Consider the following 16,470-nt stretch of genomic DNA (forward strand, 5'->3'; position numbering starts at 1 on the left):
AGGTCAACACAAGACTCCCTTCTTATCTCTTCATCTGGCTAGACAATGCTAGAGGCTGAGAGATCCAAACAACTGAGTAATTTGTGATATTGATCACCTCCATGCCATGAAAATTATTTAAACTGTGGTGCAGTGTTAGTTCAGGCAGGCCACAGAGTCAAGCGCTGCTATGACTGAGATCAGCTGTTCATACAAGATCTCATCAGCTGACAGTCAGCTGATTTACTCAAGCATGTTATTGGCTAATGGCTCTCATGCTGCCGTAGTTTAACCTATTTTGCCTGGCAATACTCCGCCGCTCTCTAACTGCCCTTACAAGCCTCCTCCACCCCAGCTCCTCCTTTATTCCACTTCTGACTTAATCAATGTCACTTTTTCGTCATTAATGCCTGCTCTGCTCTGGGTTTTTTGCTGCTTCTTCTGCCTCATGCTCTCCTTATTATCTTAGGAATAGCAGGAATGTGTGCGGTTCCTGCTTAATGCTTTCCACGTAGGCTGGTGGAAGGGCAGGGGGATCCCAAAACAGGCAAACATAAATCACAGCAATAAATTCTAATGAATTGCCACTAATAAACAAATATTTGTAGCCACAAATCATATGTGGTTCTTGACAAAGTGAACCTGACTGAAACCATTTTTATGTAAAGTGTCATATTCACTGTATGTAGAAATTTTTGATGATAATTGCAGCGTAGAAATCCATTTACAACTGTTAAGTGCAAATTTCCTTCATTTCTATTCATCTTAAGGGCTATCCCCCACTTCCAGACCCCCAACAGACATTCAATTCAAATGTAAGATCAACTGATTGCAAACAACCTATACTGTGTGTGCACTGCATGTGGCATCTGCATCATATCTATTTTTGAGTATGTGTGGATACATAGTAGCCATAATGCATGCATGTACATGTAGTTAACAGCAAAATATCTTTACCCTAATACATGATACAGATGTGTCAGTTGTCCAACAACCTTGTCTCCCCTTTACAAAGCAGAAACAAAGGAGGTCATCTGACCTGATCTGGTGGAAGTGAATTCAAGCAAAAAAAAAGTGACCTTAACGGAAACCAAGTTTACTAAAGTTTAAAGGTCAAGATTGTTCATTTTTCAAATCAACGTCTATGAATAATGTAATAAAAAATAAACACAGATTAATAATGATATACAGATGTTTGTCTTCTCTGAATTTAATGTAAGGTATTTTCTCTCCTGGCTTATATGTCTTTATTTTTATAGATGTTTGTGTGTGCTCCTTGTCACATAAAACTATGTAAAAAAAAAAAAAAAAAATGTGCCCATACATATTAATAGGAAGCTCCCTGGCAGCTGCACAGGGCAGCTCTATCAGGAGCATCAGGAGAAGCCACACTATATGCACTAACAATCAAGTTGCAGAAATAGGAAAAAAAAAACATTTTGTGTCTGTGTGTCAGATCATAAACTTGCAATTCAAACATGCATTGAAATCTGTGCCTCCAACAGCTGCATTCAGAACTAAATTCCCTGTTCAAATACACAAATTGTGGCTTATACTAGTAAACACTCTCGCCACAGAAACATTTTACAGTTCACTCACCCAGACACATTAATTCTACTTACTACTTGTGAACAAATAAATGTAAATAGCTCTGTAAATAAACACTTCATCTCCGCCAAGAATAAATAAGCCCCCCGCCGCCTCTGATTAAGACTACCAAAGTGATATATCTGGCACTTAAGACTGCTGTTTACCCCATAAACACAAAGACTTCAACACAGCCACCCACACTGTCACTGAAATACCACAAACCAAGTCTGCAAGTGTGCACTTTTCTCTGCAAGACTTAGTAGCTTAAATAGGGGATCGTTTAATGACTTTTCCCTTTTTAATGGATGCCATTTTTGGGAGCGTTTCATCCACCCTGGCTCCACTTACTCCCTCAATCTTATAAGAAAACTGCCATGAGAAATGCAGCCTGCTGTTCAATATGGTGTGATTTTTTTCTGATATTTGTAAAACAGCACTTGAGATTTAAAAAAAAAAAAAAGCATATCAGGATGGCAGGAGTGGTGCTGTCAAGATGTAGACTGTGCAGCATCACTGTTGATGTGAGGGTGTACCCAAGACAGAGAGGATGTCATGTCACCTTCACTCTGCTGTCTGCAAGGAGAAATCTTTCAAAGACGACGCAATTCAATTATTTCTAAGGAAATGATGTTTTTATTTGGGATCTGCTCCTCATGCTAAAAAGTCATTTCAGATTTCCTTCATACTGCAGTGCAACTAAAATGTAATTTAATTTGCGAGAGAGAGAGCGCCCCATGAGACTGTAGATTTGCTCGCTGGGTTTCTGTACCCCCTCCGCTCCCCCTTTAAAGCCCTCCCACACAGACAGCTCCTATGTAGATTCCTATAATGGATGGTCTGTTGACTCTTACTCTCTATTTCTGTGTATAACAAGCAGGAAAGCTTGTTTGTTTTCTGCTCTGCTTGGTCTTCTTTCATTGTGTGTGCCATTGTATCGCCAGGTGATAATGTGCAGCTCTGTTCCTTCTGCAAATGTAAGGAGTAGGAGTCAAGTTTTATTTATAGCAGTCCGCCCACAAACTCCTGTAGAATTTAGTGATCTTTCAGGGACAATAAGAAGTATTCTAACTCAAGGAACTGATGTAGGCATAATGTGTGTGTGCTAATGAGTGCAAAAAGGAGCATCTGTGTCAGTAATTGGCATCTTTGAGGTTCATCTAATGTAAGCTACCTTGAAAGTGCATTAGCAGGTGGAGGGCATATGCACAACTCTTCATTTCTGAATTTCATAGAGGTAAAAATATTGTGCTATTTGCAATTTTCATTATATATTTGCAAGAATCCTATAGAGCCATATTGGCAGCATCTGCTCCTACAGAGATTATTAGAGAGGGAGAGGGAGCGCATAGAGATGGATAGAAGAAGACAAGCTGACAGACAGAGAGCTGATTCCCTTCTCTGTCTGCGAGCTGTCTATGAGACCGGGCCATCTGCACATTCATTATCACAGCCATGATTCCATTATTGTCTCGTGTGGCAACAAGGACTTGTTCTGTCTGGCCTTTGTTATTCTTATCGCCTGTGTGTCTGACAGCCCCTTTTGATCATGGCAGAAACAAAATTAAAAACTATTATGTAGTATAGCACATAACCGAATTATCCTCTGTAATAGTGACACACTAACATCATCCTGTCTCCTTTTTTTTCCTGTTTTCCTGCACAGGTCTCTTCCACAGAGCCATCATTCAGAGCGGATCGGCCCTTTCCAGCTGGGCGGTGAACTACCAGCCGGTCAAGTATACACGTCTCCTGGCAGAGAAGGTGGGCTGTAACGTCCTGGACACCTTGGACATGGTGGACTGTCTGAGGAAAAAGAGCTCCAGGGAGCTGGTGGAGCAGGACATCCAACCAGCAAGGTACCACGTAGCCTTTGGACCCGTAATCGATGGCGATGTCATCCCAGATGACCCGGAGATCCTGATGGAACAAGGCGAGTTCCTGAACTATGACATCATGCTGGGGGTGAACCAGGGCGAGGGGCTGCGCTTTGTGGAGAACGTGGTGGATTCAGAGGACGGAGTATCTGGGAATGACTTTGACTTCTCCGTGTCGGACTTTGTGGACAGTCTGTACGGGTACCCGGAGGGGAAGGACACGCTGAGGGAGACGATTAAGTTTATGTACACGGACTGGGCAGACAGAGACAATCCAGAGACCAGAAGGAAGACGCTGGTGGCTCTGTTCACAGACCACCAATGGGTGGAGCCGTCAGTGGTGACGGCAGATCTCCATGCTCGCTATGGTTCTCCTACCTACTTCTACGCCTTCTACCACCACTGTCAGAGCCTGATGAAGCCGGCCTGGTCAGACGCTGCCCACGGGGACGAGGTGCCGTATGTTTTTGGAATTCCTATGATTGGTCCCACCGACCTTTTCCCCTGTAACTTCTCCAAGAACGACGTCATGCTTAGTGCTGTGGTTATGACCTACTGGACCAACTTCGCCAAGACTGGGTAAGTTACAAGTACAGATAGGAGTGGTTTGTAATTTCATCTGATGTTGATAGTATTCTTTGATTAAATGGGTTTTTTAGTTTTATTGAACATAAATGCTAGATTTTTAAGATATAGTTTTATTTTGATGTTTTTGGAGAGAGAACAAGTAGCTAAATAAGGTTATGAGAGTAGCGCATGATTGATGGATGGTTTATCACCAAGTGGCAAATTCGAGTGTTGAAAATTGAAACCGATGCTGAAATGTAAATCACTTCAGTTCTTTGAGTATCCACTTGAGGCTGGCTGCTAGAGTATCATATGTCATAAGTCACATACACATCTGTTCAAAAAAGCAGCAGAAACAAGCATGTGCACAGCCTGATTAAGAACAAATGTGTAAATAGCTTATCCTACACATATTTAAGGGGGCTGAATTCTTTGATAACTTAACCATTTCTTTATTTATAAACACAAAGCATAAAAGTGGATTTTTGGGTTGTTTCAAGCCAATATACAAGAAAACACTGGGTTCATTCATCCTACCAGAGCCCTGCAAATGGGTGATTTGCACAGGCTAGTGCATCACAGTGCAATCATGTTCCATGGTTGAAAGCCAGAAAATTGATGGTCAAATAACTGTGGTTAAAGTACATTTTTAGGACAAGAATGAGAGAGAGAAAGGGGAGCTGCAGCCACAACCATTTAACTGACTCTGATAGATGCAAAAAATGCAAAAAGCAAAGAACCTGTTCCCAAAAAATAATGATGGATGATAGTTTCTGCATCAGTGTGCAAACATAAGATTGTGTTTCTTTTTAAATGTGCAGCAAAACATTGTTAAGGCAAAGGCCTTGTCTGTTTTTAGTAATAATAAGTAGTGTGTGGCTGACCTGACTGACAGGCTGCTCACTGTATCAGTATGTCGAAGGCTTAAAGACCCTTAAGTGAAATCCAAAATTTGTGTCTTATCACACTAGATATGTGGGAGTAAGGTTGCTGTTAGCATGTGAAAACAGAGATATATGTGTGACAGAATTTTGGATTTAGACCATTAGAAAGTTTTTCACCTCTTTTTTGGCATGGTGTTATTTGGACACGGCACATACAGGAACCCACCACGTCACCATGCCCCGCCCCCTTTATATGACAATAATATGAAGTCAGCGAGCAGTTTATCGAAAGTTTACAGCCAGCTACATGCTGTGTTTCTGTTCATGTGAGGTAAATTTCCCAAAACTATCAGGGAGATTAAAAGTGCCAGAAAACAGTACATTTAATAACCAACTTCTGTCTCTCTGCTCTGGCACAAAGCCAGGCAGCAGCGCTCCAATCAGAGTTCACCATAAGGTCAGGGGGCAGGCTAATTGTTGAGGTACTTGTCTATTTTTCATTATAACTGGATGCAGCAGGAACAAACATCTTACCTGCTAAAGGTTTGTTTTAATCCATATATCCGGTGGATGCACAACATCATCAGTATAACAGATTATGGTTTAAAAATGCTCATTATCATATCAGAGGATGAGACCATTTCTGCCCACATGCTGATATATCACCCATACAGGTCGCAGAATGTAGGATAGTACACAGACTTAATGCTCTACCTTAGATTGTAAGGCAGTAAGTTTGTAGAGTTCAACGCAGAGCCGGTAGCCCTACCTCAGCTGAAGTTTTTTCCTTTTTCATCCTTATCCCTTAATTGAGTGGACTCTAAGGGCTGAAGTTTCAGGTCTGAACTACAGCTAGATTAATTTTTACACTTAAGAAGAAGGTGTTTTTTGTGGCATTTCAAACACTTTCTCAGTTTTGTCTAAAGAACCATGCTGCAAACCTGATGTTTAATTAGGAGAGGAACTTCTTATACAAAAGCATAAGCTCCTTAAAAATGGGGCACATTTTTCTTTAGTGCATCACAGAGCTCATGTCTGCCTCAAACGGCAGATGAAGTTTGGTGTACTGTTAATTATTGTTCAATCAAGTGTTGTTTGTCTTATTTAATGTCTATTCTTGAAGATAAAAACAGGGCTGTATATACTGTTATCAGTATTAGCTACAATGATTTTTGAAACAGTAATAATATCCTTCAAGCGTGATACTGTGAAGATGCAGTAGAAGGTGATGGGATGGATGAATTACATATATATACGTAAAGCATCCACCGTTGATGCTTTTGTAAAGGAGGCATGGGCTGCATGATGGGTCAGTGGTTGACACTGTCACCTCACAGAAGAAGGCTTCTAGGATAGGGTCTCCATGTGTGGAGTTTGCATGTTCTTGGCAAATATGGTTTTTCCAGGTACTCTGGCTTCCTCACACAGATAAAAACATGCCAGTTAGCGGAACTTGTGATTCTATATTATCCATTGGTGTCTTGTTGGCCCTGTATCCACTGTGCATTTTTGGCAGATACCAAATGACTGCATTTTCTTACGCTGCACTTAATATCAGTGAGAACAAGATATCAGTTCTCACCTGCCCAACTGTAATGCAAACACCAATATAGAGACAAATTCCAAGGACCACACCATCAACATGAAGAGTAGTGTCGGCCTACTTTTAGACCAATGGATGGATGGACATAAATACAGATTTTTTTTACATGCAAAATACAACAGATCGTGTCATTAAGCAGGATGATTTTTAATGTTTGCCAGTGCTTGCTTTTCTATGCAACCATTCCAATCCAGTTGAAATTGCTCCAGACAACCTCTGCATGCAGTCCTGAGCTATTTGATATCAAGCTGTTTTCAGTATGCACTGAGGTGCATCTACAAAAAGGATTATGGATTGTCACTTGGTATCCAAATGCCTGAAACATAAATACTTGTTAAAGCATTGCATAAAAGAGGTGTTTATGTCAGCCCTGTGATGGACTGGCGGTCAGTTCAGGATGTAAAAAGCCTCTCACCCAATGGCAACTTGGATTGGATCCAGTCCCTCTGACCCCTCTATGTAGGCATTAAAGCTGGTAAAATAAAGCTTAATTGGGTATAACAGGCTTGTTTGGTCAGGAAGTCAAGCAAACCGTGAATATATGAGACAAAATGCCAGTGGTCCCCTATGGTTACCACCCAACAACCATGATATGTTATAATAATTAAGTCATCTTTCTCTTTGCTACAGTTAGATCACTTTACAGAGCAAATTAATCTCTCGTGAAGAAGTCCTCACAGTGTAAACACAACTTTCAACACAAAGTAGTCGCCCAATGCAAAGAAACAGATCATTATTAGCAAACGGCTAATGGAAGCTTATTTACCAGAAGGCTTAGTAAAATGTTTAATGAATAAATGACATCCAAATACTGATAGCGCTACTTACTGCTGAAGGGTCTTAACAGAATAAAGATTCTGACCAATCAGGAACCAATCATTACCAATTTAAGTCCTCAGTATCAATCTCTAATCCCAAGTTAGTCTTTGGAGTCTAATTAACGTAGCAGCACAGCACATCGACATGAATTTCTCATTTATCTTTTGACTCAGTGAAGCAACAGTAATTGGAAATAAGCAGATCTAGAGCTCACACTTGTTACTAATAGAAAGTCAAAGAGAGAAATCCTATCTCAGTACTATTGAAAGAACTCCTGAGCCAAAGAAAAGAAGCTGCAGGGGGAAAAAGAAGCTCCACAATGGATAGTATAGGACTGAAAAGGCATTTTTCAACAAAGACATTTTTTTCAGAGGTGTTTTTTGCCCGGACTTCCTGGGTCCCAGTCTGAAAACCTGAGACATATTGAATCTGAGGAAGATTAAATGTTCCCCGAGAATGTCTGCTGTGCTTTTTGTGCTTGGCTGCCTGTTTGGGTTGAGTATGTGTGCATGGCTGCCTGCCTTTCTGTATACTTCTGTGTGTATTTCTCTGTGTGCTTGTGGAAATACTATCTATGCTCTATTATACCAAGGCCCAAAAGACACAGAGACTTATCAGGGAGACATATCAAACTCTTGCCCTCAGCGGTATTGATTCCCCCAGCGTGGACCAAGTCGATCACTCGTGCCCTGGGTTACTCCCACTCCCCACAAAGCTCAATTTTGCTACCACCCATCACAAAGCCTGGCCATTATGTATGACTACTAGTAATCATTTCTTACAAGTGAAATTTAATTTAACAATCCCTGTAACCAGAGAAATATTGATCCCATCCTGGATTGGATAGGGCCTGAAATCTTGTTCTGTTTCTTTATCTGCCTCTAAATCATCATCTGTCCAATCAGGTGGCATTTTACATCCAGTCATCTGGCTGATAGGCTAATCCAGGGGCTCTGCCAGATCCTTGAACTGCTAATGGCAGAGAAGTGCAGATGGACTGATGTCGGCTGTGCTGTCTCCTGGAGGCTAAGGTCCATCAGTGATGCTCAGACTGAAAAACAGTTGTCTCCTCTGCCTGCCAGCCATCTTGTGCCGACACACGCAAATGTGAATTTTTGTACATTTGCATGGAAATTTTACTTTCCTTTCAAGAATATTATCAGCTGTTTGAAGAAAAGAGGCTTTATGTGGTTTTAATGAGAAGTTAGAGGCCTCGAGGTAAATGCACACTGCTTCAGAGCTGACTCATTTTTAATTTGGATCTTGCATTGTCAGTGAAATTAATCCCGATGGATGATGACAGCATGCCCATCTTACCTACAACAGCTCAGATTTAACACAGCGCTATGGGCGGTGAGCCTAACCCAGCCTTCACCCTGGAAAAGCAGCAGAAGTTGAAACAAATTACACTTCACCGCTGACCCCTTGTCAGTTTTGCAGATTTCTGCATCACTGATTGAATATGAAAAAGCAGAGTGGTGGGAGTGTAAACTGGTTCTAGATCCACTTTCACAACGTTATGGGAACTATCCGCCCTATGCTGTGTCGCCTTGGCGTTACTCCAGACTGGGGGATTACATGCAGGCCACAATTAGGCACTCAGATGGGAAAAAGCCCAGGATTAGATGCCAGGATAATAGAAAACTCAGTGTGCTGCTCCAAAGGGTAATTTCACCCCAGTGTAAGAAGAAGGCCCTACCATCGACTCCTTAGGGAGGGGGATGTGAGATATTTCCTGTAGATTCTGAACTCCATCCTCCTCATTTAGCCCGCAATAGGGGATATAGATCTCTCCTCCAACACCAGCCAATCCAATCTGGCTCTGGAGGACATCCTTTTAATTAAGACGCTGCTGGATTCTCTTTGCCTTCTTGGCTCCGTCCAGCAGCCGTCTTTCCTCGTATCTGTAAAGCAGCAGCTCTTGCTCCCCCTTCCAGATGTTCTTAATGAGCTGACCCAGATTGCACTTCCTGCCCTGCTCTCTAAATCGGGTGTAAGAACATGTGTGACACGATGTTGAGACACTCAGGCTGCATGTCAACAGTGTGTATCATAGCAGCGTTCACCCCAAAGCTCTCCCTGTCCCTGGCTCTCATGTGTCATCTTTACAGGGCAAATCCTGGCCCATGCGCTTTTTTTTTTTCTTCCTCCATCAGTGTCACTGAAGCATAAAAGCATACAGAGAGTGCATGCTGTCAAATCTTCTTAGCGTGCATGTGCGCATGTGTGCGAGAGCGATTGTGCGAGTGTGCATTTACACCATGAGAATGTTCTTTGCTGAGAGTTAGGGATGTTTTAGAAGCCGGGGATTTACTCAGCTCAGAGTTATTTTCTGGCCGCAATATTTGTTTTACTATTGACAGGCAAAATTGTCCCACACTCTATCTCCATTATAACTTCTCCTGAATTCTTTCTCCCAAACTTCTGCCACATGTTATGTCCTCCACACCTTCTCAAAGTCAAATCAGAGAACAGAAATAGGCCTGTGCACATAAACAACATGGAGGAACATTTCAGGAATGGCTGATGATGAAAGCCCTGAAAAGATCAATCATTTTATATCATTAGTGCTATAAATATGTCGGTCCATCTTCCTGCATCTTGTTTTTCCCTGCTGGCTGCTCATTTCCCCTGTTTGGCGAGTTAGCTGCGCCACATGCTGTGCAGGGCTGTGCAATGTAGTTAGAGAGCGGAGCGTAGCGCTGTCATGTGTCAAATTCTTCTGCATTCCCTCCTGTTCCCTCTTTCACTCATTATTCTAAACGAAAAAAGTCAGCTCATGTTTTACATTCAAAACATGGGCTAAAATATGCAGTATTGATTGCTTTGTCTTTCGTGACAATGGCTGCAGACCAAACAAATGCAGATAGGAGTAACTACAGTGTGTCTACAGTGCAGTTTAACAGTCGACACTTTGATTTACAACCCTGCTTGTTGATTTCTACTCCGTCTCCCTCCCACATGTCAATCGAGCAACTCTCCTCTGTAGGCTTAACAGCGCGTATACATCCACAATTCCTCCCGTCTGACCTCATTCACGCACTGATTCAACCTGTTTTTCCGTTTTTTTTAAACACAGCTGTCTAGTGGTTACATCACTCATCCCTCACCCCACTCTTACTTGTCCTTTCCCAGATTATCCCCCAGCCTCCTTCATTAAGGAACCAACTCGACCTGCACCAGGAGGGGTTTGTGTGAAAGCTGGGCATTGTGCAACAGCACAGCCATCTACCTACTCCATTAAATAGGCACTCACTTGATGGGAGATTTGTAGCCAATATCCTGATTTGCATTAGAGAAGGTAAGGAAGTGGTGCGGCTTGTTAAGGGGCCTGGATGCAATTGATCTGTGTCCATGCTGTGTGCTGAATGTAATGAGGGGAGGACAGCGAGGGGAGGAGGGGAGCGACAGAAGTCGATCTGCATGTGTGCATCAAAAAGTAATTGATTAGCGGACTGAAACAAGGATAAATACTCAAATATTTCTAGTAAAAAGTAAAAATAGCAATTTAGAGAGGTGCAAACAAAAAGACAATAATTAATACAGGGGGATATTCGATGCAGGAGGTGTTGCATCCGCTGTCACTCATCCAATCAAAGAAATCAATAGTGTCTATAATAAGGAGTGGTCTGAGAGCTGTGTCCTCCAACACTTCTGCACGCCCCAAAGTCACAGCGCCTCGCCCTGCGTCACTTAGCCCGCTGAACCGAAGGCTGCCATTAGATATGAGCTACGCATCACTCAGCCCTCTGCGCCAGCGTGAGACCACATGAAGGGTAAAGGAGCACAGCCTGATCATTTGCCCACTCGGTGAGGAAGCCCCCCCCCCCATGCAGCACAACAGGACGCTCTGCAAACAGATTAAGACTGAGTGGAAAAATGTATACAGGGAAAAATGTTCTGCTGGAGTAGGGCTGGCACAATATCAGATTTTCACTTCACAATTATCGTGGTCCAGAAAATGTCATAATAACAATAACGATGACAATATTATCACGATTTCATTTAAAAAATCAAATAATAATGGGACAATTAATCAAATTTATCTTTAACTTTATTTATGTTGTGTTCTCTCTTTTGGCAGATGAATTACACTCAAAATACCTGTCTAAGGAGGTAGTGCAGCTGCTGTGTCATTGCGGAGGGTCAGTGTTTGAGTGCGAGGAGGAAGGGGGAGGGGTTGTTGGGGTGCTACAGGAGGGAGACCAAGCAGGGCGCAAGAAAACAGGGGCGGATGTAGAAAACAACTGTTTTCAAGTGGCACTGGATCATTTACACGATATTATCATATGCACATTTTTAACACGATATTGAATTTTTTTTTTTTTTTTGATACCAAGATTATCGTCAGTATCGGTATATTGTGACAGCCCTATGCTGGAGTTAATGAATGATTTCCCTCTTCTCTGTGATAATTCATTCATTATTTACATTTGTCATTGTTGTTGTTGTTTATATCATTTGTCGTATATTTCCTCATGTCACCCCCACACAGATGATATCCTCATTCTTTACAAAGCAGCATCTCAGCAGATTTCCCCAGTGGTGGGAAAATTTGACCTACTATGGAAGACCCCATGAAGGAAAGGACCCTTCAATAAATAAGCAGATATTGTTTGGATTTCTCTCTGGCCACACACAAGATGACTTTCATATCTAAAGCGATTTTAAAAACATGGGAGACCACATGCTTAACAACTCAACCAGACTGTCAGTGGAGACTAGACACCTGCCGACCTGTCACCTCACGGTCAGGATTTCCCCCCATTTGACTGAATCTCACATGATCAAACGTACATATATCCTCAGCTGCTGTCCCTTCACTACAGGCTATTCCGGCAGCATATGCCGGATATACATATATACATATGCAGCAAAAATAAAACAACCAGAGGCATATGAATGCAATATATAGCTCAGGCAAGCTGATTTGATCTAACCATGCTATTGGCAAATCCCTGTTATGCTACCTATTTGAATTTCTTTTGCCTGGCTATGCCCTCTCTGTGCGAGCTGCTCTTACAACCCTCCTCCACTCCAGCTCCTCCTTCATTCTGCTTCTGACTTTATCAGTGTCATTCGGTTGTCATTGATGCCTGCTCTGCTGTGTTTATTTTTTTGCTGATTCTAAGACTCTCCTCTCTTAGTAATAGCAGGAATGTGTGCTGTTCCTGCTTCATGTTTTCAGCTTAGGCTCATGGGGATCCCAGAACAGCCACATCGCCAAACTTACATACCAGCATTAAGTGTTAATGAATAACTGCCAATAAAGAAATATTTATATCTGCAAATCGTTTGTTTGATGACCTAGTGGTCTTCACTGAACTTATGTTGAGTTGGGTTTGGTGCACGTTGTTACGCACTGAACTGCACTATTATTAACCATAATTGGTTATTGGCATATATGTTCCACCCATCCATTATCTACACCACTTACCCAATTTGGTGTTGCGGGGGGGTGGGGCTAATCCCTGCTGTCACTGGCCGTACACCCTGGCCTGGTCACCAGTCAATCATGCTGACATGCAGAGACAAACAATCAGGCAAGCACACACTCACGCCTACAGTCAATATAGAGTCACCAGTTTGTCTAACGAGCATGTCTTTGGTCTGTGGGAGAAAGCTGGAGTACCCAGAGAGAACAGGGAGAACATTCAAACACAGAAAGGCCCTGTCTGATCAGGATTTGAACCAAGAACCGTCTTTTTTTAATTTTTTTATTTGAGGCAACAGCACAAACCGTCTGCCATTCAGCCCTGCATTTGTTATATATAATTGAATTTTTCTGTTTTGTTTTTTTTTATCTGCAATACAGTTTTTAAGTGTAACACAAAGCTGTAGTTATTAAAAGTAGTCATGATAGCAGATTTTTGAAATGGGATAAGACTGTATTACACCCAGTATTGCAATATAATCTCTTTTTCCTTATTACCAAAATGGCTGGCAAACTCTTACACTGTCTCAGGTTGGTCACACACAAGACGATTTTGACATTTAAGAGATTTTCGATGACAGACACAAATATAAAGAGAGTTGAGAAAGCATTGTTTTGAATCTTGTAATCCTCAGAGTGCACACAATAGATGATTTGGACAAATAACAAGACCACACCTCTTATTTAACAATTTCACAGTAAAGATTTCCCACATGAGAGCTCGCAGAAATGTGATCAAACATTAATTCAGAAGATAAACAAACATGGGGTACAATCAATATCCTTGGCCGGGTGTCCTGGCCTGCATTAAGGGTTGTAGCAACAATCAAAAAAGAGGTATGAATGAGGGTAAAATGTGGTCTTAGAAGAAGGGATGGTTGTGTTTTTGTTTGTGCTGTATAAGTGTGTAACATCCAGAGATGCTACCGGGTCCGCACACACTCATTGATTGTTTTGGGTGTTTCATTGTGACCCAGAATTGTAAATATCACTTATTTGATATTTACTATCATAGGCTGGCCCCCCACACACAGCCCCCAACTGTCAGCAAATCTAGGTCACAGGGGGCTTAAAACTGTGTAGTGAGTAGCCAGGCTACTAGTTCGAGTTTGCCTACAGTTTTTGAAGAACTTGCTCCACCAACTAAACATCTTTTCATGCAATATGAATATTTTTAAAGCTTAAGTACTTGCTGATATCAAGAGATTTTATTGATTTAAGATAAAGTATAAGAGATTTTATTGATTTAAAATGTGTGGAACTGAAAAATTTTGAGAGAGGAAACTTTTAAAAACTCTAATTCAGTGCTTTAATGGTCCTTTTTGTTATTGAGGTTCAATTAAAGGCATTATCTTGTGGCTTGCTGAAGCTGGTGAAGAGGCCCATTGTGATGCCTTTACATGGGGAAATCCTGGAGACATCCCTGTACAAGTTATCCATATCTGACAAAATAAATAGTTCGTTTAGTATAAGCATCCAAATATGTTCAGAATAAACACATAAAAAACAAAGTAAGCCTTATTTTCTTTTATTTCTATTGACCCATCACTCCTCGTTATCTTGCCTCCTTTAATAGCATTTATTCTTTTTTTTTTATTGCTGTATTTTGTTAGTGCTCCGACCGTTTGTCTCATTAATTTCACTAACTCGCGGTTTTAGTCAAGTTCTTTCACAAACAAAGGCTTAAAATAAAACAGGAGTTAGAAATCACAATTATCTGTGTACTTTGTGTTACCTGGTAAGTAGATAAACAACTGCAGGGGATGAATTTGTCTCACAACAGCGAGAACAATAACTTAAAGAAAAAAACTGAAAACAGGTTCCAAGTTTGCATATTTTAGCAGCATAGCGAAACAAGCATCAGTGCCACTGAATTAATGCGCAATCCTTGTTTTATATCGAGACTCAGCTCAGGATCCACAGGCCTTGAGTGTAGTGAAAATAGATTCTTGTCTTCTCGCCTAAGGGCACCTAAACGTGTCTTTTCAGATTCGGTGATGGCTAGGTCTATGATCATTCAAGCGCTTCAAATTACATCAGGATGAAAAGGGGAAGGAGGTACATGGGAAATGAAAAAAAAGAAAGAAAATGATATTCATTCTTCCCCCTTATCTACCTTTTACATCGGTGCTTGCAGACAGAGCTTGGAATAGGTAATGAGCCCAGGTTCTGTTCTTCCTCGTGTGTAGGTAGAGCTGGGAGTGTGTGTCTGTCAACCGGGTGGCGCCGGCATCTTATGGAAGACTTACAGTAACACAGAGCTTTGTCTTTTATCAGCCTGGAGAGGCTCGTCGTCATCATCACTACACAGCATGTACCGCTTTGTGAAATCTGACATGCTTTGCGTTCAAGTGGAGTACACGTACAGCCCCAGAGGCCATCACACCACGAAACACTGCAAATTCAAACACAGGTACACAATGTGACAGGCAAGAGATGAAGCACGCACACACAAACTCCCAGTCAATCACAGACACAAACACATGGGAGCAGTTAAACACGCATGGCAGCCCAAGGTTAGCAGTGGTCAGGAGGTCATCATGACGAGGAGGAGGAGGAGGAGGAGGAGATGAAGGCTATGGTTTATGGTGGCACACACCAGTATGAACACATCAGAGGAAAGCTGAAAGGCCATTAAAACACCCACTTTTATGGGTGTAATAATCCCTCCTCTCTGGCTGGGAGGCCTGCCACAGCTCCAATGACCGTCGGGATTAAGTGGCCGGCTATCAGCTAATGCAGCTATGGAAGCCCAGAAGGACCACAAACATCAATTTATGCCAGGACTGTTCATACAAGCCAAAATGAGGCAAAGAGCTGAACATATACAGTGACCAACTTTTGACAAATGGTCACTGAACTGTCATAATATTTGCCTGAGAAATGACAGAATGACCACAAGGGCTGAGTGCAAAAGTGTCAGCTTTAATTTTAAGGCTTTTTTAGCAAATCAAATAAGCAGGCTACGCTGATTTTCATACTAGCCCCCCACACTTCTCAAAGATTCCTTTCAGCTCATCAAACGCTTCCTGACAGGTTAAGATAATGTTCAATGAGTGTTTTCGTTTTTTTATCTGTAATGAAAATTCTCCACTTCTTAAAGTGCTCAGCCCATCAAGATCAGCCGACTGTAGATATCTTATCGTCATGTTTCCAGCCTGTTTAATTCTATTTTGTTCAGTCTGTATCTCTGAGTATTCAGCTGTGACTGGTGTCAGCTGACTTCATAGTCATTATATTGTTTCACACTTAAACTAATAGTAAGAGCAGGGAGGGAAACAGAACTTCTCTGTTCACACACATTTGGAGCTCAAGTTAAAGCAGTCTGCACAGTAAAGGCGCACAAACATCAAGCTCTGGTTTTTAAAGAGGGAATGTTATATTTTTGTGAAGCTTATAATTTGTTGGGGGAGTTTCCTGGTTATTTCAAACCAAAATGGATCAGAATGTTCTATTACTTTAACCTTTTGATGTGACACTATCTTGCAATAAAATTGGAAATTGATACAAATATGAACAATGTAAATAGATTTGAAAAGTATTTTTCTGATATTTTTTTACCATAGTTATTTTATTGAGGATAAGTTTTAAAATCCTCAAATGTTTAGTAGAAAAAAAATGGTCTTTCAAAAGGTTGAAGTCCCTGTAAAGTGATTTAAAAAATCTTGATTTTAGGTTTGTTGTATGACAGGCCGCTGTATTATAAACCACCAGTCATGA

At 41.5% G+C, this 16,470-nt stretch overlaps 1 protein-coding gene across 1 annotated transcript in view; it reads left to right on the forward strand.

Annotated features, from left to right (window-relative positions):
• Positions 1 to 16,470, forward strand: part of nlgn3a (neuroligin 3a) — a 241,061-nt gene that overhangs the window by 217,732 nt on the left and 6,859 nt on the right. Inside the window, exon 5 of the mRNA XM_041797607.1 lies at positions 3,233 to 4,022. Coding sequence (XP_041653541.1) covers positions 3,233 to 4,022 — 790 coding nt within the window. The remainder of the gene's footprint in view (positions 1 to 3,232; positions 4,023 to 16,470) is intronic.

Source organism: Cheilinus undulatus, linkage group 10, assembly GCF_018320785.1.
Source record: "Cheilinus undulatus linkage group 10, ASM1832078v1, whole genome shotgun sequence".
Lineage (NCBI taxonomy): Eukaryota > Metazoa > Chordata > Actinopteri > Labriformes > Labridae > Cheilinus > Cheilinus undulatus.